The sequence below is a fragment of the Oncorhynchus mykiss genome, chromosome 3, assembly GCF_057628025.1.
Source record: "Oncorhynchus mykiss isolate SJ-2025 chromosome 3, ASM5762802v1, whole genome shotgun sequence".
Lineage (NCBI taxonomy): Eukaryota > Metazoa > Chordata > Actinopteri > Salmoniformes > Salmonidae > Oncorhynchus > Oncorhynchus mykiss.
The window spans coordinates 24,826,041-24,849,768 of record NC_143024.1 but is presented as its reverse complement, the minus strand read 5'-3'; the positions used below and the strand labels follow the sequence as shown (position 1 = coordinate 24,849,768).

At 41.5% G+C, this 23,728-nt stretch overlaps 1 protein-coding gene and 1 long non-coding RNA gene across 2 annotated transcripts; both read left to right on the top strand.

Annotated features, from left to right (window-relative positions):
• The first annotated feature begins 1,172 nt into the window (after positions 1 to 1,172).
• Positions 1,173 to 3,252, top strand: LOC110510190 (uncharacterized). Its single transcript, XM_021591565.3, has 4 exons — positions 1,173 to 1,537; positions 1,647 to 1,700; positions 1,905 to 2,055; positions 2,414 to 3,252. The coding sequence occupies exons 2-4, from the start codon at positions 1,661 to 1,663 to the stop codon at positions 2,988 to 2,990; spliced, it is 768 nt and encodes a 255-aa protein (XP_021447240.2). The 5' UTR covers positions 1,173 to 1,537; positions 1,647 to 1,660; the 3' UTR covers positions 2,991 to 3,252.
• Positions 3,253 to 18,698: 15,446 nt separating this feature from the next.
• Positions 18,699 to 19,699, top strand: LOC110505114 (uncharacterized). The gene is made up of 2 exons (XR_002470685.3): positions 18,699 to 18,866; positions 19,028 to 19,699. It is a non-coding gene; the product is annotated as an uncharacterized LOC110505114 (long non-coding RNA).
• The last annotated feature ends 4,029 nt before the right edge of the window (positions 19,700 to 23,728 follow it).

Genomic DNA, 23,728 nt, shown 5'->3' with positions numbered 1-23,728 from the left:
CCACATGGGCCCAGTCTATTCATTAGATGTGATTTCACAATAGCTAGTAGATGGTGGTAATGTATGGTGTCTAGGAACTTATTTGGAATCAATTCAATGTTACAGTAGACTTTCATTTTTCATTTGTCATACTGTAATTATTCTGTTTAAATGGATAGTGGGTTACTGTGCTATACTGGTAATTGACCTTGTCATAACCTCGCCCCTGGGTTATTGCGCAAAGAAGTGTCTGGGAACGACATTACCATGTCAAAAAGGTGGATCAATCTACCCAGAGAATGGCCAGATTGAGAATCTTCACAGCACTCATTCTACATCACTTGGGTTATTCATGATGTCACATCCTGGTAATCTGGAGTTTTGAAGTCAGGAGTTGAGTTCTAAACCTCCTATCTGCCCACTGTGCCTTATTACAAACCATCACAGTGCCACTCTATAGAGAGTAGAATAAGGAGAGGGTGTTGCCTGGAATCTACTATTCCTTATGTAAATGCACTACAGTGCAACGTTCAACACCTCAAATAACCTCTGACCCCAGTGATGACTAAAATGTGTGAAGGTTGACACTGCGCTATAGGTTTGCGTTGGCAATTGAGGTGACACAACCGTTGGGATGTTACCGTTGATGGCTAAACAAACGCCAGGATGTCTAGAATGAAATCATGTCCTTGTCGAAAAGCACCAAATTGAAAAGTGAAATGTACTAATGCCAGCATCCGTATAATCTAGTTAGTATTATATATGTGGTTGTGGTCTTATTGCTTGACCTGATTACAAACAGACTACCCAACCGCTCTGAGATGTCCGCATGGTCCTAAAGCACACAGTTGGCTGTTTTGTATCACATTCCAATGATAAAACTGTGGGCGACAAAAATAACATGTCAAAATGTGTGGGGGACATGTCCCCGTCCCCGTCCCCTGTCCCCAGTGAAAGTTGCATCCCCGACTGTAAGTCTTCTCTAGAATGAGGCTTTCAGTAGAAGGGTCCAGGTCCATGCACAGTTGTCTAATTAGAATATAACCAATAAAAAGGACCATGCACAGTTGTCTAATTAGAATATAACCAATAAAAAGGACCATGCACAGTTGTCTAATTAGAATATAACCAATAAAAAGGACCATGCACAGTTGTCTAATTAGAATATAACCAATAAAAAGGACCATGGTGTTGGTGGGGGAGATTCCCAAAGGAAACATATTGAAGTTCAATCAAAGCCAGGTTAATCAAGTCTGGTCTGTCTAGGTTCTGTCTGTCAGGCTCAGAGAATGAATATGAACGTAACAAAATAATATATTGTCATTGTGTATTGTTTGTGCGTGTGTGTGTGTGCATGTCAATATAGTAACCGCACGGTCATGTGATGACAGCCAGCAAGGAGTTGTAGCAGAAGCAGGAAGAGAGGTGACATGGCAGTGACTCCTGGACTTTGGGCTTACATCTACAGCTCTGGTTTCGACTATATATACAGCATGGCACTGGCCTGATAGACACACAGACAGACTGAATACACAGAGATACACCAGGAAAAAAACAGGTGAGGCCAATGCTGAGATTCAAAACAAGGTGTTGGGAAAATGTGATTTTAGGGTTCTAAGATGCAAATGTAATTGAAGTGTAATTGACTAATGATGTTTCTGTTTCAGTGACAAACGCAAATATGAAGGTGTTGGCGGTGCTTGCAATTGCTATACTCTCTGGTAAGTAACATCTAATGTTACCACAACCATAACTACTCTGTAAAAATGTTTTATTGAAACCTTTTGAATGCAACAAGATTATTAGAATGATTATTATTTTAAACCTGGCCTACTTCAAGCTCCTTGAACAGTGTAAGGTCATAAAGCAGGTCAGGTTAAACTAGCAGTTTCACAGGAACTAACTCTATTTCCATGCCCCAACAGGTTGCCATGCTAACCTATTCTATGCCGATGAGCCCAAGCCACAGCTGGAGCAGCTGACAGATGCCTTCTGGGACTACGTCGCCAAGGCAACAAAAACTGCCGATGACACGGTCCAGATGATCAGGAAGTCTCAGTTGGGACAGGATGTCAAGTAAGTCATTTGACCTGTGATCTAGTTGTCATAACATGTGTGTAATGTCTGTAGTGGAAGCCCTCTCAGAGTACTAGTCACCTGAGTGGTGCAGCGGTCTAAGGCACTGCATTCCAGTGCTAGAGGCATCACTACAGACAATCCCGGGCTGTATCCCAACCGGCTGTGATTGGGAGTTGCATAGGGGGGTGCACAATTGGCCCACGTCGTCTGGGTTAGGAGAGGGTTTGTCCGGGGTAGGCCGTCATTGTAAATACGAATTTGTTCTTAACTGACTTGCCTAGTTACAGTAAGTAAAATAAAATCTATAAATAAAACTAGAATCCTGACCTGACCAGACCCCTCTCCTCTCCTGCAGTGACCGCATCACAGAGAGCGCTGACGTGGCCAGCCAATACGCAGTCTCCCTTCAGGAGCAGCTTCCTCCTGCAGCCAAGGACCTGATGACCAAGATTACCCAGGAGGCTGAGGTGCTGAGAGAGCGTCTGGAGCAGGACCTGGGCAGTGTCAAGGGGAAACTGGAGCCCTACGCAGAGGAGATGAAGACCCAAGTCCAGCAGAGAGTGGAGCAGCTGAAACAGGATCTGGCTCCCTATGCAGAGTCCCTGGACTCCGAGACCCTGAGGGCCACCCTGCTCCAGAAGAGTGAGGAGCTGAAGGGGAGTCTGGAGCAGAGTGTGAAGGAGCTACAGTCCCAGCTGGGTCCCTACACAGATGAGCTGAAGCAGAAAGTGGACCTGCACCTGCAGGACTTCCAGAAGAGAGTGGCCCCCCTGACCGAGAACCTCCAGAGCGAGCTGACCACCAGAGCTCAGATGGTGCAGCAGAGCCTGGCCCCCTATGCTGAGGACCTGAAGGACAAGCTGGACCCCTACGCCCAGGACCTGAAGGCCCAGCTCACCACCCTCTACCAGGCCTTCACCAACACCAACTAAATGGCCCAAAGCTACACCACTTCTTGATCCTCTGAAACGTTTTGAGTGATTCTGTCATAACCTGAACTGCACTGTAAAACATGGAAATTAAACTGGGCATATACCCAGAGCATCATATTTATTATTATTTAGAAAAATGTAAACCAAACATTCACACTCAAATATTTATATGTGTTTGTTTTACCTTGTTGAATAATGTCAACCTTTTATAATTTCATACATTTTTTTAAGAAAAATAAAGATATTGAAATTATGAACATAATGCAAGATTGTTCCCTCATTCATTACACTCCAATTACACGTGCAATATGTCACTTAAGGACACAGGATAAGTCACAACTATGGCTGTCCCCGTCTTTTCCCTGTCTCTGTGTGTCTCTCTCTGTGTGTCTGTCTCTGTGTGCCTCTCTCTGTGTGTATCTCTCTCTCTCTCTTTCTCTCTCTCTCTCTGTGTGTGTCTCTCTCTGTGTGTCTCTATGTGTCACTCTGTCTCTCTCTGTGTTTCGCTCTCTCTCTTTTAGCAACACAAATACTTATGTTGAGTGTGTGAAATCCCTTTGCTTAATTAGAGACGGTTATTTCCTGGGCCTCCTGGGTCCAGACTGGCCCTGCTGACATTTGTATCTCTAGCTCATGTGTCAGCAACATGTTTATCCAAGTCTCTGTCCTTTTGCATGTCAATGCTGGTAAAATGCCAATGTAACATTCATACCCAGAAAACATGAAAATATTTGGTGGGCAAGGTGGGCACGGGCTAGCCCACACAAGCCCAACACGGCCCATCCAAAACCAAGCCCAACAGGGGCCATTCCTTACCAAGCTCAGCGTGAGCTAGCCCATACCAAGCCCAGCACGGGCTAGCCCACACCAAGCCCAGCTAAGTCTAGCCCTCACCAAACCCAGCTAAGGCTAGCCCTCACCAAGTCCAGCACGGGCTAGCCCACACCAAGCCCAGCTAAGGCTAGCCCTCAACAAGCCCAGCACAGGCTAGCCGACACCAAATTCAGCACTGGGCAAATGCCCTGGGGGCCAACGTGGAGACGATGAGCGAAGGCACATCAGCCAATGTGGGCAGCCTACTTGGGGCCAATACTTTAGTCAATGTGGGCAGCCTACTTGGGGCCAATATTTTAGCCAATGTGGGCAGCCTACACGGGGCCAATATTTTAGCCAATGTGGGCAGCTTACACAGGGCCAATATTTTAGCCAATGTGGGCAGCCTACACGGGGCCAATATTTTAGCCAATGTGGGCAGCCTACACGGGGCCAATATTTTAGCCAATGTGGGCAGCCTACACGGGGCCAATATTTTAGCCAATGTGGGCAGCCTACACGGGGCCAATATTTTAGCCAATGTGGGCAGCTTACACAGGGCCAATATTTTAGCCAATGTGGGCAGCCTACACGGGGCCAATATTTTAGCCAATGTGGGCAGCCTACACGGGGCCAATATTTTAGCCAATGTGGGCAGCCTACACGGGGCCAATATTTTAGCCAATGTGGGTAGCCTACACGGGGACAATATTTTAGCCAATGTGGGCAGCCTACACGGGGCCAATATTTTAGCCAATGTGGGCAGCCTACACGGGGCCAATATTTTAGCCAATGTGGGCAGCCTACAAGGGGCCAATATTTTAGCCAATGTGGGCAGCCTACACGGGGCCAATATTTTAGCCAATGTGGGCAGCCTACACAGGGCCAATATTTTAGCCAATGTGGGCAGCCTACACGGGGCCAATATTTTAGCCAATGTGGGCAGCCTACACGGGGCCAATATTTTAGCCAATGTGGGCAGCCTACACGGGGCCAATATTTTAGCCAATGTGGGCAGCCTACACGGGGCTAATATTTTAGCCAATGTGGGCAGCCTACACAGGGCCAATATTTTAGCCAATGTGGGCAGCCTACACGGGGCCAATATTTTAGCCAATGTGGGCATTTTGGCTGGGTAAGATGTTCAGTGTTCCACTTTGGAATGTGCCACAGGCTACAGACAGGTGTGTATTACTCCTCCCTCTCGCTGGGTCTCCACTGTTTATGAGTGTCTGTCTGAGGACACACGCTCATGTACACACACACACACACACGCTAATGTACACACACACACACACACACGTCACACCTCCATGTTCACCTCCTCTTCTCCATCCAACGTGGAGGGACAGAGTCCAATGACAACAGGACACGTGGGCTTCACAGTCATTCCCCCGATACTGAGAAACAACTCACTCAAACATCAAGCAGACAGTACACAAACACACTGTGGAGGACAAACAGACATGTGAGGGGCACATATGGAGGAGAAATCACAGCAGTGACAATTATAATGAGTCATATCAGGTTCGGACAGTGTACTCTGCTAATATGAAGCCATCTTAGACAAACCTGCTTAGTGCCTGTCTTCATTTTTTTGTAATCTATTTTTTTTAAACTACCCAATTTCTTTGCTAAGCAAAGAGGCAACATTTCCTTGAATATATGATCCCACATGATCTCTGGCAAGTCAAAGCAACCTGATTCAGGACGAGGGTCCGGCAGGGAAACAAATGATTTCAGATGACACCCTCTCTTGAGCCCATCTGTCTCCTCCATATTGATGCCAATATGGGCACCGAGGGGGTGGGGGATCTGTCTGTTTAAACATGCCCATCACTCAGGAGAACACACCACCACAGAGCCAAAAGGCATCATTAAACCCTGATCAAATGGCCTTCCTCATCCCAACAGAGGAGCATAGTTTAGAGTAATATACAGCATCTCCCTCATCTCCTTGACTGTCTATTGAGGAAGACATGATGGCCTATTGAACCATATGATGGGAACTGAGAAGACATCGAGAGGTAGTCAATCAGTGGAAAGACACAGGACGGGAGTCTCTTTGAACAAGCTGCATCTTGCAGATTATCCCACTATGGTGGTGACGCACAGAAGGAGATTAGACATTGTTTTGATGCAGATAAGAGGTTGTTCCAGACAGAATGGCTGTAGTCAGTGATGGTGTGGTTCTGGCATCAGAAGAAGTGGAGATGAGGAGATACTGTGGATAACAAGCACATGTAGATGAGTCATTGTAAATATCCAACCCTGAAGGCAGTGTTTCATTGTGTTGTTTTACCCCAGCATGCCCTTTGATATGACTTGGATCAGACCAGATTGTTTGTAATACAAGGGCCCTGTACAACAACATCCACATAGCTGGTGTCTTTTTTAATCCCTCCATTTATATGGGTGCTGTTTGTGAGGCATTTCCCTCTTCATAAATGTGTGTGCTAACCAGCTGTTGTGATATGAGGGCAATACAAACCATTTTTTATCTGATTAAACTCTGCAGTCTGACTTCAACTTTCAGGGCTATCTGGGATTTCCTTCTAGTGGTCCTCCTAGTGGTTAGAGCGTTGGACTAGTAACCGAAAGGTTGCAAAATTGAATCCCCGAGCTGACAAGGTAAACATCTGGCGTTCTGCCCCTGAACAAGGCAGTTAACCCACTGTTCCTAGGCCGTCATTGAAAATAATATATATATTTTTTAAATCTATTTTTTAATTGTACCCCTTTTTCTCCCCAATTTCGTGGTATCCAATTGTTTTAGTCTCATCGCTACAATTCCCGTACGGGCTCGGGAGAGGCGAAGGTTGAAAGTCATGCATCCTCCGATACACAACCCAACCAAGCCGCACTGCTTCTTTAATAATAATAATAATTTGTTCTTAACTGACTTGCCTAGTTAAATAAAGGTAAAATAAAAAATGAGTGGAAGTGCCAAGAGCAACAGTAAGTTAGACTTTCCTGCCACCTGTTGGCAAAGCTGTGATACTGCAAGAGAGATGGAGCGAGAGAGAGAGATCCACATCATTACAACTCTATATACAGCCATGACATGACATTTGAAATGTCTCTATTCCTTTGGAACTTTTGAAAAGTGCAATGTTTACTGTTCATTTTGTATTGTTTATTTCACTTTTGTTTATTATTTATTTCACTTGCTTTGGCAATGTAAACATATGTTTCCCATGCCAATAAAGCCCTTTGAATTGAATTGAGGGAGAGAGAGCGAGCGAGAAAGAGAGAAAGAGAAAGCGAGATAAGACAATATGTTGGAAAGGGAAGATAGTTGAGAGTGTAGAGAGAGTGACAAGGAAAGATGTACAGTATGCATGGATGTGTGTTTGGATCAGAGGTAGAGAACTTGGGAGAGATACAGGAGAGTAAGAGGACATGGAAAAGAGACAGACAGATCAGGAAGTGAAACGTCTGTAACATTGCCTCTTGAGCACACAGTGTGTTTTCCTTTCTGTGTGCTTAAATAATTATTACCTGTATGAACTGAACTGATGTCAACTATGCACAGAATACACAGACCCCATACACACAGACCCCATAAAACAGCAGTCCCCATGCACTTAACTATCAACCTGGACTCAGGGGTAGACATAACATAGTAAAGGTAAATCCGAGACATGTATTAATTTGTGAATGTCCATCATCCATTTCGTATGATACACAGTGGTGTTAAGTACTTAAGTAAAAATACTTTAAAGTACTACTTAAGGAGTTTTTTGGGGTATCTGTACTTTACTATTTATATTTTTTGACAACTTTTACTTTTACTTCACTACATTCCTAAAAAAAAAAAAATTTACTTTTTACTCCATACATTTTCCCTGAAACCCAGAAGTACTCGTTACATTTTGAATGCTTAGCAGGACAGAAAATTGTCCAATTCACACACTTATCAAGATCACATCCCTGGTCATCCCTACTGCCTCTGATTTGGCGGACTCACCCAAACACAAACGCTTTGTTTTTAAATGATGTCTGAGTGTTAGAGTGTGACCCTGGCTATCCGTAAATTAAATCAATTAAATTAAAATGCGTGCCATCTGGTTTCAGGAATTTTTAATTATTCATACATTTACTAATCATACTTTTACTATTGATACTTAAGTATATATTTAGCAACTACATTTACTTTTGATACTTAAGTATATTTAAAACCAAATACTTTTAGACTTTTACTCAAGTAGTATTTTACTTGGTGACTCACTTTTACTTGAGTCATTTTCTATTAAAGGTATGTTTATGAGAATTTAGTACTTTTTCCACCACTGATGATAAAGTAGATTCCGAATTGCAATTTGTATGATATTTTACGAACTGCAATTTGTACAATATGTTTGCAAATTTTCAAATCTCATGATACGTTATTACGACTTGTTGTGGCTGTTAGCTTAGACTAGACGTAACATAATAAATTGAAACCTGGGAGAGTGAAATTAGTATGTTACGTTTGGTATGGTTACTTACATAAAACAGAAGGTTACTTAAGGCAAAAAAAAGAATGTATGTTTGTCAAGGAGGGTGAGTAGATGTAGAACATGACCGTCTAGCAACCCAAAGGCTGCATGTTCGGATCTCATCACGGACAACTTTATAATTTTAGCTACTTTGCAACTACTTACTACATTTTAGTTACTTTGCAACTACTTAGCATGTTAGCTAAACCTTCTCCTAGCACTAACCTCAACCCTTTAACCTAACTCCTAACCCTAACCTTAATCCCAATCCCTAACATAGCGACCTAGCTAATGAGACCAGGCTGAACACTATTGTTATTTACCCAGTCAGTGGGTTTGTCACAAATCAACTTTATCAAAAGTATACCTGACTGAAGTGCAGCCAATTGCCCTTCTGGGCTCAACCACAGTGACAGAGGTGTAAAGTGTAGTAGTAGTGAAACAGAAGCATATTGTGATGGCCCTGAATTTTTCTGAACCGTCTCAGTGCTTCTCCTTCCAATAGGGCGCTTCCCCTTTAATTCCCAATTAAATAGCCAGCATCAGCTGCGCAAAAGTGGGGTTGTGATGGAGACGTGAATGAGGATGTGTTCAACCCTCATTTCCGAAGCTTCTCTATTCCGTTTTGTTTTGTTGCCGTTAAACATGTGTTTTGTAGCCTAATAGAGTTTACCCAGGATCGGATCCACTCTTTGCGTCCGTGGACTACACCTCTCTGTTCTTCGTGCCCTTTCTCCGGCTGGAGATCTGTTGGCGGATTGGATTGTCTGACTGACTACAACCTTTTTGTATATGGTATTTCATATGTTTTGATGTGATGTATACTCTGATGATTTGTGTAGTTAGTTGTAGTTGAGGACTTAGTAAAAGTTTATAGGCTTTATAGTTGTGTGGTAAAATAATTGTTATATTGATTGTATGATTAATACTGGGTTTACGCTACACTTTTCATAAACCCTTAAAACATTGGAAAGAACTTCAAAAACAACTATATTCTTTTGCGTGGGTTGTATTACCAACATAAAGGATTACACACACATATAATATAACACAATGAGTTCTGGTTCCTCCAGAAATGTCCTGTACCTCTAAAAAGAGTCCAGCCCGGTAAAGGAGTAATCAGTATTAATCATATTTTGAACCAGCTGAAAATATGCGTTGGTACTAAATGAATATGTTGGCGTCTGAGACATTATTACTGATCATAGGACGACATAAACTGTATCTTGGAAAGTCTACACATTCTAGTTATCAGATTCACATGGAATTGTTGTGCAATTTAAATGTTTAAATATGAAACTATTTGTGAAAAGATGAAATGTAATTTTAGCTTCCAAATTAGAGAATTGGGGTTTCATGAGTGAACTATGCTCAACTCAGTGGCCCTGCCCATGTGAACAGACATTGGTTATAAACTATGAAACACGCCCTTCTCTCCCCTCCTATATAAAGCCCTTGACGAAAATGTAACTTTCTGTTCCGAGGATGTTAGGGCGACAGTCCTACGTTAAAAGGGCTCAGATAATAAGCTGTTCCAAGGACGTGTGGACTTGAGGTCCCCACGTTGAAAGGACAAAGACCACCTACCGAACTAAGCCAACCTTAGAGAACCTAACGAAATTAGCATTGAATTTCAATGTGAATGTGACAACCTACACCCCGGAAGGATGAATTTTGACTATACCAGCCAGAATATAGCATGAGCTTAAAAGTATGGCAACTTTTCTCTGAAGAAGCACGAATTGTGCAAAACGTCAGGATTTAAAAAACATTTTTTTTTAGAGTTCATAGTTCACTTTGAACTCTTATTCACTCCAGAAGTGATACCTCCTAGCCGTTGAGTTAGCAGCAGTCGCTAAACATGGGCTTGGAGAGGACGGACAGAGTATCCATTCTACCACGCTCCAGTTCACCACTAGACATTCTTCAGAGGGCCAGAGATCCATAAAAGACAAACCGGCCTTCCATTGACAACCAATCTACTGAAGCGCAGCTCAGAGTAAATATTTATTGCATTGTCCTTTTTCAAATGGCCGGTTATTTAGAATGCATAAGATTCTGTATTTACGATAGCATAACTTCTCCCTTTGTTACTCAGTCTTCCCGTTCTGTCACTCAAACCCAACCCCCTCACTTTGTGTAACCAGCCGTCGTATCCGTTCCGTCTACCAGGAACGTTTTCTTTATGACATAATTTGTAATCAATGTATGATCCATTCTGTGTGATTATTTAGGTATTTAGTAAATAAATAATTAAACCAAATTTTGAATTGTTGATTCAACTTGTTAGCCAGGGTTCGTGAAGATTTACAACTTTCAGAGGAGACTGAATAAAGTTCAGATTAAATATTGACTGCTATTGATGCAAAAAATGACTAGGTCTTTAAGAGTTTATTCGGAAGATAACAGCTCTATAAACATTATTTTGTGGTGCGCTGACTTTCTAGTTAATTACATTCACCTGATTAGCTTAATCAGGTCATATTAATTACAGATAAATTATTTTATAGAATAGCATGTCATATCACTTAATCCAGCATAGCCAAAGACACAACAGAGTCGAAAGCCTTGGCCAAGTCAATGAATACGGCTGCACAGTATTGTCTTTTATCGATGGCGGTTATGATATCGTTTAGGACCTTAAGCTTGGATATCATAAGTAACTACGTGTTAAACGTGATCCACTTTTGGGTGTCATCTAACAAATTATTTTTAAAGAACTCGTATGGACGATTCTTCACCACCAGGGGTCACTGATTGCACAATGTTGAACTCGAAGGGAAGTGCAATGCGGAACTCTTCCATCGCCCAAGACAGAGTTTAGCAGTGATACAGGAAAACAAAATGGCTGCTATTCCTTTGTTAGTTGTTGCATCTCGTGCCAACTAGCTATCGTTATACTGTTCCCACAGCACAAAGGATTCCATACATTTATTTATTTTTTATACATGTTTTTATTAACAACAAATCAATACAGAATGTAAATGTGGGAACACAAGTATATATGAATAATATACAATGGATAATTGGGCTAGGGGTTACAACATCACATTACACAAGGACCTGAAGGGACAAACACACACTTATAATTCTAACGGCTTTTTTGTTAGAAGAGTATTTAATTGTCTTAAAATATAGTTCAATTTCTTTTTGTAAGGTAAGAAAGTGGGGTTTTGTTTGTAAATTTACATTTGTGAACATGAAATTTGGCCAAAAGAATAACGAAATTAATTACATAAAATTGTTTCAGCTTATTTCTATCGTAGGTAAAGAATCCAAGCAGTTCATCTCTCCACAATAGTGTAAAATCTTCATAAATGTGTTAAATTATAAATCTACTGATGTCTTGTCACAGTTTCCTTACATAAATACAATGCCAAAAAAGATGCAACAGTGTTTCTGGGTGGTCAGCTCAAATTGTTCCTTTTGTAATTATGTTTTCCTTAAACTTCTTCATATGGCGGTTGGCAAGATAATATTTATGAACAATTTTAAAGGACACTTCCTTAATTTTGTTAAACAAATAGGTATGTTTGTGGCAACATCCAAACTTTTTTCCAACAGATATTATCAATAAATCCGTTCCAATAAGGCATGACATAAGGTTCGTATCGCTCTGTTGTTGTATGGACCAAAAGATAAAGAAATCTTTCCTACTGATGAGTCAACAGGTTTAATGGAAGGTAGGTTCTGAGGGTCAGGTCTTGACACATTCCTGAATAATAAAGCAACGCCTGAGGGAATGGCATCTAAAACAATATGTATATATTATGACCGTATATGTGTTTGTATGTGATACAGTGGGGCAAAAAAGTATTTAGTCAGCCACCAATTGTGCAAGTTCTCCCACTTAAAAAGACGAGAGAGGCCTGTAATTTTCATCATAGGTACACTTCAACTATTACAGACAAAAAAAATCCAGAAAATCACATTGTAGGATTTTTAATGCATTTATTTGCAAATTATGGTGGAAAATAAGTATTTGGTCACCTACAAACAAGCAAGATTTCTGGCTCTCACAGACCTGTAACTTCTTCTTTAAGAGGCGCTTCTGTCCTCCACTCGTTACCTGTATTAATGGCACCTGTTTGAACTTGTTATCAGTATAAAAGACATCTGTCCACAACCTCAAACAGTCACACTCGAAACTCCACTATGGCCAAGACCAAAGAGCTGTCAAAGGACACCAGAAACAAAGCCAGTACATGTCCAGGCCCGTCTGAAGTTTGCTAGAGAGCATTTGGATGATCCAGAAGAAGATTGGGAGAATGTCATATGGTCAGATGAAACCAAAATAGAACTTTTTGGTAAAAACTCAACTCGTCGTGTTTGGAGGACAAAGAATGCTGAGTTGCATCCAAAGAACACCATACCTACTGTGAAGCATGGTGGTGGAAACATCATGCTTTGGGGCTGTTTTTCTGCAAAGGGACCAGGACGACTGATCCGTGTAAAGGAAAGAATGAATGGGGCCATGTATCGTGAGATTTTGAGTGAAAACCTCCTTCCATCAGCAAGGGCATTGAAGATGAAACGTGGCTGGGTCTTTCTGCATGACAATGATCCCAAACACACCGCCCGGGCAACGAAGGAGTGGCTTCGTAAGAAGCATTTCAAGGTCCTGGAGTGGCCTAGCCAGTCTCCAGATCTCAACCCCATAGAAAATCTTTGGAGGGAGTTGAAAGTCCGTGTTGCCCAGCAACAGCCCCAAAATACCAGCAACAGTGTGTGAAAACCTTGTGAAGACTTACAGAAAACGTTTGACCGCTGTCATTGCCAACAAAGTGTATATAACAAAGTATTGAGACAAACTTTTGTTATTGACCAAATACTTATTTTCCACCATAATTTGCAAATAAATTAATTAAAAATCCTACAATGTGATTTTCTGGATTTTGTTTTCTCATTTTGTCTGTCATAGTTGAAGTGTACCTATGATGAAAATTACAGGCCTCTCTCATCTTTTTAAGTAGGAGAACTTGCACAATTGGTGGCTGACTAAATACTTTTTTGCCCCACTGTATATAGGGCTTTGGTGACAAAATGGACGGCACGGTGATAGACTGCATCCAATTTGCTGAGTAGAGTGTTGGAGGCTGTTTTGTAAATGACATCGCCAAAGTCAAGGATCGGTAGGTTAAGTCAATTTTACGAGGATATGTTTGGCAGCATGAGTGAAGGTGGCTTTGTTGCGAAATAGGAAGCAAATTCTAGATTTAACTTTGGATTGGAGATGCTTAATGTGTGTCTGGAAGGAGAGATTACAGTCTAGCCAGACACCTAGGTATTTATAGTTGTCCACATATTCAGAACTGTCCAGAGCAGTGATGCTAGTCGGGCAGGCGGGTGCGGGCAGCGATCAGTTGAAGAGCATGCATTTAGTTTTTTTAGCATTTAAGAGCAGTTGGAGGCCACGGAAGGAGTGTTGTATGGCGTTGAAGCTCGTTTGGAGGTTTGTTAATACAATGTCCAAAGAAGGGCCAGATGTATACAGAATGGTGTTGTTTGCGTAGAGGTGGATCAAAGAATCACCCGCAGCAAGAGCGACATCATTGATATATACAGAGAAAAGAGTCGGCCTGAGAATTGAACCCTGGGCACCCCCATAGAGACTGCCAGAGGTCCGGAGAACAGGCCCTCCGATTTGACACACTGAACTCTGTCTGAGAAGTAGTTAGTGAACCACGCAAGGCAGTCATTACAGAAACCAAGGCTGTTGAGTCTGCCGATAAGAATACGATGATTGATAGAGACGAAGGCCTTGGCCAGATCGATGAAGACGGCTGCACAGTACTGTCTTTTATCGATGGTGGTTATGATATCGTTTAGGACCATTAGTGTGGCTAAGGGGCACTCGTGACCAGCTCGGAAATCAGATTGCATAGCGGAGAAGGTACGGTGGGATTCAAAATGGTTGGTGATCTGTTTGTTCACTAGGCTTTCAAAGACTTTAGAAAGGCAGGGCAGGATGGATATAGGTCTGTAACAGTTTGGGTCTAGAGTGTCTCCCCCTTTGAAGAGGGGTATGACCGCGGCCGCTTTCCAAACTTTAGGAATCTCAGACGATACAAAAGAGAGGTTGAACAGACTAGTAATAGAGGTTGCAACAATGGCGGCGGAAAATTTTAGGAAGAGAGGGTCCAGATTGTCTAGCCCAGCTGATTTGTAGGGATCCAGATTTTGCAGCTCTTTCAGAACATCAGCTGTCTGGATTTGGGTGAAGGAGAAGTGGGGGGCGGGGGCTTGGGCCAGTTGCTGCGGGGTCTGCAGAGCTGTTGGCCGGGGTTGGGGTTGCCAGGTGGAAAGCATGGCCAGCCGTAGAGAAATGCTTATTGAAATTATCGATTATCAGTGGTGACAGTGTTTCCTAGTCTCAGTGCAGTGGGCAGCTGGAAGGAGGTACTCTTATTCTGCATGGACTTTACAGTGTCCCAAAAGTTTTGGAATTAGTGCTGTAGGATGCAAATTTCTGTTTGAAAAAGCTAGACTTTGCCCATGTTTACGGATTTGGGATTGTACCTGGTGGGTTCCTTGATAATTTGTGTGAGATTGAGGGCATCTAGCTTAGATTGTAGGACGGCCGGGGTGTTAAGCATATCCCAATTTAGGTCACCTAGCAGTACGAACTCTGACGATAGATGGAGGGCAATCAATTCACATATGGTGTCCAGGGCACAGCTGGGAGCTGAGGCGGGTGTATAACAAGCGGCAACAGTGAGGGACTTATTTCTGGAGAGATGGATCTTTAAAAGTAGAAGCTCAAAATGTTTGGGCATATGCCTGGATAGTATGACAGAACTATGCAGGCTCTCTCTACATTCAATTGCAATTCCGCCCCCTTTAGCAGTTCTGTTTTGACAGACAATGTTGTAATCGGGGATGAAAATGTCAGAATTTTGGTGGCCTTCCTAAGCCAGGATTCAGACACGGCTAGTGTATCAGGGTTGGCGGAGTGTGCTGAAGCAGTGAATAAAGCAAACTTAGGGAGGAGGCTTCTGATGTTTACATGCATGAACCCAAGGCTTTTACGGTTGCAGAGGTCAACAAATCAGAGCACCTGGGGACACACAGGGCCTGGGTTAACCTCTACATCACCAGAGGAACAGAGGAGTAGTAGGATGAGGGTACGGCTAAAGGCTATAAGAGCTGGTGGTCTAGTGCTTTGGGAACAGAGAATAAAAGGAGCAGATTTCTGGGCGTGGTAGAATAGATTTATGGCATGGTGTACAGACAAGGGCATGGTAGGGTGTGAGTGCAGTGGGGGTAAACGGAGTGACGATGAGAGAGGATTCATATCTGGAGATGCTAGTTAAGCTAGGTGTGGTCTCTGCATGTGTGGGGGGTGGGACAAGGGGGCTATCTGAGGCATGTTGAGCAGGACTAGGGTCTCCGCAGTAAAATAAACCAATGAGAGCTGCCCTAAACAACAGTATACACGGCATATTGACAATAGAGAAAGACATAAAGCAAACACAGGTGTTGATTGGGTGAGCTAAGACAACAACGGGTAAACAGCTAGGACAACAACATGTAAATGGCGATGAATGGGCAGAAAGGGTCAGTTAGCTACACACAGGGCCTGAGTACGAGGCTGGGGCTGACATATAAACAAAATGAAGTACTGTGTTAATGAACAGTCCAGCAGGCATCAGCTGTGTAGCCGAGTGATCATAGGGTCCAATGAGCAGCAAAGACGAAACAGGGAGCCGTTCGGTAGTCGATTACTACGCAAGGGAAGCAGGAGACACAGCGTTCAGGAAGCTAGCAGTACAGGGCTAGTAGATGGATCAACACCGACATCCACGGCGCAGAGGCCGGTTGAGAGCACATTGGCGGAATTACGTTAGCAGACCAGTCGTGATGGATCGGCGGGGCTCTGTGTCGACAAAGGGTCCAGGCCAATTGGTAAGAGAGGTATTGTAGTTGGTGTACTTTGTTTGCTAGTTGGGAAATTTGCCTAGCTTGAAGCTAGCTGGTGCATGCTCCTGGGAAAGGGTGTTAGCCACAATAGCTACTCGGTAGCAACTAGCTAGCTGTGAAGATCCGGTGTAATGGTCCAGAGCTTGCAGCAGGAGTCTGGAAAAAGCAGTCCAATATGCTCAGGGCTGATATCGTGCTATGCAGACTGGCAGGTATTACCCGGGCTAAAGCGACTGGAGTCCGAGCTAAAGGTGAAGACCGCTAGCAGTGGCTAACAATGACTAAAAAGTTACTAGCTAAATAGCTGGCTAGCTTCTGATGGAGGTTCCAGTAATAAGGTCCCCCCAAAAATTGCAGATACGTACCACATTGGGTGAGGCGGATTGCAGGCACGTATATTTAATCCGAAAATGGAAAAAAAGACGTTGAAATATAATGAAATGTACACAAAACCCACCCCAAAAGACAATATTTACATGGGATGAAAACAAACATGTCTTACTGCGCCGCCCTCTTGGGTGTATTATGAGACAGCCACCATCTCCTTGCATGTGTATGAGAATTATGTTCTCAATGTTCATAACCCAATTCAATTAAACTACTCGGTCTGCAACCCAGAATTTGTAAGATACTGGTTGAATGAAACAGACGGAGGCCCAGCTATGATAGTCAAAATGTTTATTCACGAGAGCGCTAGTTCGTTGTACAAAACCATTAATTTTATACTGGCTCCTTATGCACATACTTTCAAACACAAACAGACTCCTTACGCACATACTTTCACACACAAACAGAAGGTATCCTACGCACATACTGTATCACTACCCAGCCAGCAAAGATTAGGGAGAAGCACTCCCTGTCCTCCCTTAAATCTCTCAGAGGCCCCTAGCAAGGTCGGCACTGAATTTTGCTCAGACAGTCTGTGTTTAAGATACTATTTATTTATTTATTTTATTTTGATCTCTTTTAGTCCCCATTTGGACTAATCTTCGAAGAGTCCCTAAACATTAAAATACAATTTATAATACAAACACACTTTCACATATAACACACTATTACAAACATACATAATATACTAACATAATGACCCAATAAATACTCAATCTAGAAAATATTAATTCTTCATCTACTATAGTCCCACAACATTTCTATGTATTATATTTTTCTATGTATTATATTTTATATTTTATATATATTGAAAGGTTTCTAGTTTTCTCAGTCAATTTATTCAATTTCTTTATTGCTCTAAATCAAAATGTTATTTTGCCTACTTCTCTTTTCTGTCTAGACAACGCATAGGTGGTGGACAATCTATTCCTAGTATTTACGGAATGTCTGTCTCTTACCAACTGAATACCGTTGTGAATAGAACTTGGCCGTTTTAAATGATGTATATTATGAAATAAAATAAGCATGTTTTTTTCAATTATCTTGTCGATTGATGACCAAACAAGAACATTGCGCATGACTGCAACAGAAGAACCATATCTCCACCTTAAAACAATCCTTGCTGCTTTGTTCTGTGTATTCTGCACCCTCCTAACTTCAATTGATGATGCATTTCCCCAGACCACAGAACAGTAGTTCACCTGACTCTCAATTAATGCTTGTGTTATTTGCTGAATAATTTTTACTGGTAAATATTTAGCTATCCTTCTGATTACGCATGCTGTTTTAATAATTTTCTGAAATTATCTTCTTCTCCATCCATACTTAATTGTATCCCATGCTGTTTTGGCCTTTTCCTAGTGGAACAGACCAACATAACTTTGGTTTTCTTGGTGTTTAAAACAAGTTTGTTTTGGCAAACCCACTCCCTAATATTCTCCAAATCTCCTTGTAAAGCTTGCTGTACCTGTTGAACCGATTGTCTTGCTGCATAAATTGAATTATCATCTGCAAATATAGTAGCTTGAGCTTCGGCTAAGGCATGGGGAAGATCATTGGTATATATTAAATAGAGAAGTGGCCCAAGACAGCTGCCCTGCGGTATTCCACAGTTTAACACATGAGGGGAAGAAAATTAACCATTGATATAGCTGGACTGTTTCTTGTCAGTTAGATATGACTGTACCCAATTCAATGCTACCTCCTTAAAACCATAATGCATTAATTTGGTCAAAATTATTTCATGATCCACTAAATCAAATGCTGCACTGAAATCTAAAAATAGTACACCCACAAACGTGCCATTATCCATAGCATTGAGCCACTGGTCAGTCATGTCAACCAATGCAGTGGTAGTGGAATGGTTTTTGTGATACTGCTGCTGCTGATTGGCTATAATCAGATCATTATTTTCCATGTACAATAAAGACATTTTGTACAGAGATATACTTTTACTGACTAAACCTACACACCTCATTACTAGTAACTGTATGATTCTAATCAATTTCATACAATTATATGGTTTCAGGGTGGAATATTCTAATCATTACCTTAAACATATAAGTTCAATTATCAGTATGACGCTAGGTATTCCTCCATTTTGCAGACCATGATTCCTGGAACAATCCCTGTGAAGTCGGAATGCTAGAAAACGGGTGATGAGTCCTTCTACGTAAACCCTGCAGATGGCTACTTAAAATTCCTAACCTTGACGCAGCAGAAGCATAGAGAATTCCTTAAGGGAGGTAACATTTTCTTCTCATCACCGTGCAAGGTGAGCCATCAAATCCATATGTGATTTTTTTTAAATATTTTTTTTCATCAACATTAGATAACATTTAATTTCATTAAGTTGAATCAGATACATTATTTAAGTTTCCGTTCAGTTTTTTCCTACACACCACTTATAATGTTGATCATATTTATTTTCTCCAGATATCTCCAAGTCTGCGTTTTACCAACTCCCTGCCCTGTCCCAAATGGTCACCACAGAACTTAATTTCAAACCCAAACAACCGTGATGAAGGCCCATGCGCCACAGAGTAAGAAAGATTGGATCAAGGACAGATTAGCATATATTTGATCAATTCCAATATTTGTGCTTAGGTAAATATTGTATGTATTTATTTGATTTAAAATCAGTATGTCCGTGGTCATTATGTTATATAGGTTAATTGAACTGTATTATGTTCTATATTTATGGTAAACATCTTGCCCACCTAAATGCCATCCTGAGACAGATTATGCCTATTATAATTTATTACGACGATAGGCCAGTATTGATAGCAAGCATTACATCTAGTAACCTTTGACCACACTCTCCTTATCCTGCTTCAGTATGTGATAACATGTCCTATGTTTATTTATAATCTTAACGAACCACTGACTGTAATTCTGTCCTAAAACACACACTTTGCATAATACTGGTTGTATATTTTATGAGTTGAAAGAGCTACAAATTGGGTGATTTGTTTAGTTCCCCTATGACAGTGTAAATTATAATATCCTCAGTATAGGTCATTAGTCCAGTAAAAACGATAGGTTTGTCCCATTTATCTGCATATTTTAATATTCAAATAAACAGATTTATGAAATATTCTTCCATAATGTTATGCATTTGACTCCGACTTATTTGTACCCTTCGGGTTTAACTTTGATTCTCGTTTATTCCGCAAGCAGCTGCGCCTTTGCGTCATGTGTTTGTACATGCAGGTATAATCATCATGAGTGATCTCCTGTCTTCTGACTTGATGGGGATGATTTCCAGTGAAAAGGCCAAGGTTGGCATGACAATGTAAGATTAAGATGAGTGGTGGAATCTGAACTTGTTTGATCACCTCCATCACGAAGTAGATCCATATTACAAATCATCAAAACTTACCTGAAGTGTATCACACAGTGCAGCAATAATGTTGCTTTATAGAGCCCTTGAAAAACGAGATTGAATTGAATCAAGTAGACACTTAAAAAAAAAGAATACAGACGTGAATGTTATAAAGACCTGATGTGATTGATTTTCTTGCTGCAGATAATTGTGAGTCCATAGTTAGATGAGAATCTAGCCTTTTTATAAGTACCTTTTTCATTTCACAATTATATGTATCACTGCACCATTTTAGAGAACAGAATGTAAAGTACTGTATGTATTCTGACATTTAAGTTAGTCTCACACAGCAGAGAAAGACTGAACTAACCGGCTCTGTGATCACCTGGACGCAGAGATTAACATTCTGTTTGAGAGCAAAGATATGAAGATCTGATGGGGAAACCCCGAAGCTAGATTTACAAAACCACTCTTAATTAACTGAATTCAGTACAATATACAGTTGATCACCTTAGAATACATATGAAAGACACATTCAAATGACAATGCTTTCGTTCTTATTTTAAAAAGTGATGCAAACATGTATGGGTATGACTACAACCAATGAAATCAATTGGAACAGGTGTCATCCTATCTTTGAATTTTAGCTCCAACAAAAATTCATTATTCATTATTATTCATTATTCATTCATTATTATTTGTTTTTATTCAATATACTGTAACTCCCCGAGTGTTGACATGGTTCTGATATGACAAAATCCAAATAAAGCACTATAATGTGACAGCCTTTATGAGCCTGATGCAAAATTGTTCAGAAAATGAGTGACAATTGGGGAAGTCATCAGCTATGTGGCTAACCACAACATCTAATTAAATGAAGGAAATAATCATAATATATTAGGCTTGAGGGAGATTTACGTGACATGCTTTCCTGTCTCCCCGTCCAAATCATTGTGTGCTGATGTAGATGTCACTCAACATTATCTCTTACTGTTCAGTACTTTTTCTGACACTTGGAACACACTGCTCTCACAAACAACTCATTCAAGACATGTCAACAATAATCAAACCTCAAAGTAATGTAGTTGTCCAACAGATGACATGCAGCAGTACATTTTTCCATGTGAGAACCTCAACCCCTTTCTACTGATGGAGATGTGGTGTGACAGAGAACGTTGAAAACCTGTACTTTCAGAATGACACTCCATGTAAAAACACAACCAATTGGTAGACCTAAGTGGTTCTCAACCAGGCGTACTAGCACCTACCCGCAGAGGCTACTTGAGAAGACTCATGAGACATAGCCTTACTGGTAAAAATGTACATGAGGGGGTACTTCAGGGGTACTCCAGGCAGAGAAAAATGTACTTGTGGTAGAGTAACCAAACAAGGTTGAGAACCCAGCCAGGTCACCATTCGACATCCACACATGCCTAAGGGCGTCAGGAGATGACGTGGAAACCGGCCACTAGGGGAAGAGCAAGCGCTGTTACCTTCAAGTAGGTTTCAGTTGGCTAAGGCGTTGTGGGCGGGGATGGCAGATCGGCGTAAAGGCGTTCGCATCCTTCCCAGCCAAAACAGTTAGGAAGAGTTTGTGCATATATTATGATGACATTTTGTTCGTTTTGGACTTCGGTAGGTTTTTAAAATTATTTTTCTTTGTTTTTCACCTGTTCGGCAAGCCGAAGTCGGTAGCCGAAGTCTACGCCCCTTCGTCGGTGATTGGTCAACAGTAGGGATTCTTCAATAAAGTCTTTGTTGTCATTCAACGAGAGATGACTTATTTTCACACACATTTCATTGACAAATACTGCACCAAATGTCTTAAATAGATGTAAAATTGTGCGCCTTAGACTGACTATTGTTTCTTAGATGGACTATTTTGAGAAAGTATATACTGGCTACGGTGTCTAAAAATGTAAAAACAGTACTATTGATGCATTTTTCTCTTTTTTTTCAAGGGAAGGTCTTTTAACACCTAACCGTCTTTGGCTAGGCGCCAGCCTAACTGAAGCATGCTGTCGCCGTAAGCATCTGCCTCTGGTGCCAAAGGTTGAATTTTCAAATCCAGCGATAAAAAGTTTTTGTATTTGTGTTTTAAGTGTAACAAATCAAATCAAATGTATTTATATAGCCCTTCGTACATCAGCTGATATCTCAAAGTGATGTACAGAAACCCAGCCTAAAATCCCAAACAGCAAGCAATGCAGGTGTAGAAGCACGGTGGCTAGGAAAAACTCCCTAGAAAGGCCAAAACCTAGGAAGAAACCTAGAGAGGAACCAGGCTATGATGGGTGGTCAGTCCTCTTCTGGCTGTGCCGGGTAGAGATTATAACAGAACATGGCCAAGATGTTCAAATGTTCATAAATGACCAGCATGGTCAAATAATAATAATCACAGGCAGAACAGTTGAAACTGGAGCAGCAGCATGGCCAGGTGGACTGGGGACAGCAAGGAGCCAGGTAGTCCTGTATCCCAAGCCTTAACCCTTACAGTGAATTCTAAAATGGATTTTAAAAAATGGATTGAGGGAAATCTACACACAATACCCCATAATGACAACACAAAAACAGGTTTGTATAAATGTTTACATACATATTCAGACCCTTTACTCAGTACTTTGTTGAAGCACCTTTGGCAGCGATTACAGCCTTGAGTCTTCTTGGGTATGACGCTACAAGCCTGGCACCTGTGTATTTGGGGAGTTTCTCCTATTCTTTTCTACAGATCCTCTCAAGCTCTGTCAGGTTGGACGGGGAACATCGCTGCACAGCTATTTTCAGGCCTCTCCCTAGATGTACGATCGGGTTCAAGCTAATGAGGATCCAAATAAATAAACAAACTACCACTCTCCCTCCGCCAACGACTGAGGACACTGCCACTCTCCCTCCGCAAACATGATTGAGGACACCACCACTCTCCCTCTGCCAACAAATGCAGACTGCCACTCTCCCTCTGCCAACGATTGAGGAGACTGCCACTCTCCCTCCACCAACGATTGAGGACACTCCCACTCTCCCTCTGCCAATAGTAACTGAGGAAGACAACAGGTACTCAACTATTCCCCTCTTTTATGAAGTTACTCACCCTCATATTGTTAGATGATAGTTGGAGAACTGAAGACAAGGTTGGTGGGCAGTGAAAAATGCTTTTGTAAACTTTTTGCAGTAGGTCTAATGTGTGATGATCTAATGTGTTTCCGCTGGGCCCACCCATACTAATAATGTATGCACACAACTGGAAGTTGCTTTGGACAATAGCATCTGTATGATATGGATGGTTTCACATATTGTATGATATTATATTGATAGTTTCACATATTGTCTGATATCATATCCTAATATTTCTGGAACATATCATCCTTAAAATAAAACCTCTTTCTTAGCAACCCCACCATTCTTGCACTAACCTGCGTCTTGTATTACTAGTATTGATGTAGCTGTTTGTTTGTTTTTATTACGTTTTACTTGCAATGAGTGTGATATGTGGTTGCCTTACCGATCTTTATTAGTTGAATTGTCTGTGCTATGCAGAATCCTTGGACGTACTACCCATTGGAAGTTTAAATGTAAAATGGTTAAGCAAAGGGTTATGGTTATTATAGGTGTTAAATGAGGCAACATGCTGACCCTAGCCGAATTCGACTATCCGAACCGAGTGTGCTACTTCGACCTACGCTTGAAACGAGGGGGGGAAATGTCAATAGTACTGTTTGTCCATTTTGAGACGCCGTAGCCAGTTACAGTCCCTCAAAATAGTCCGAATTTACCGAAGATATCCCAATAAATGTCATTAATTTTGACGTTTTTAC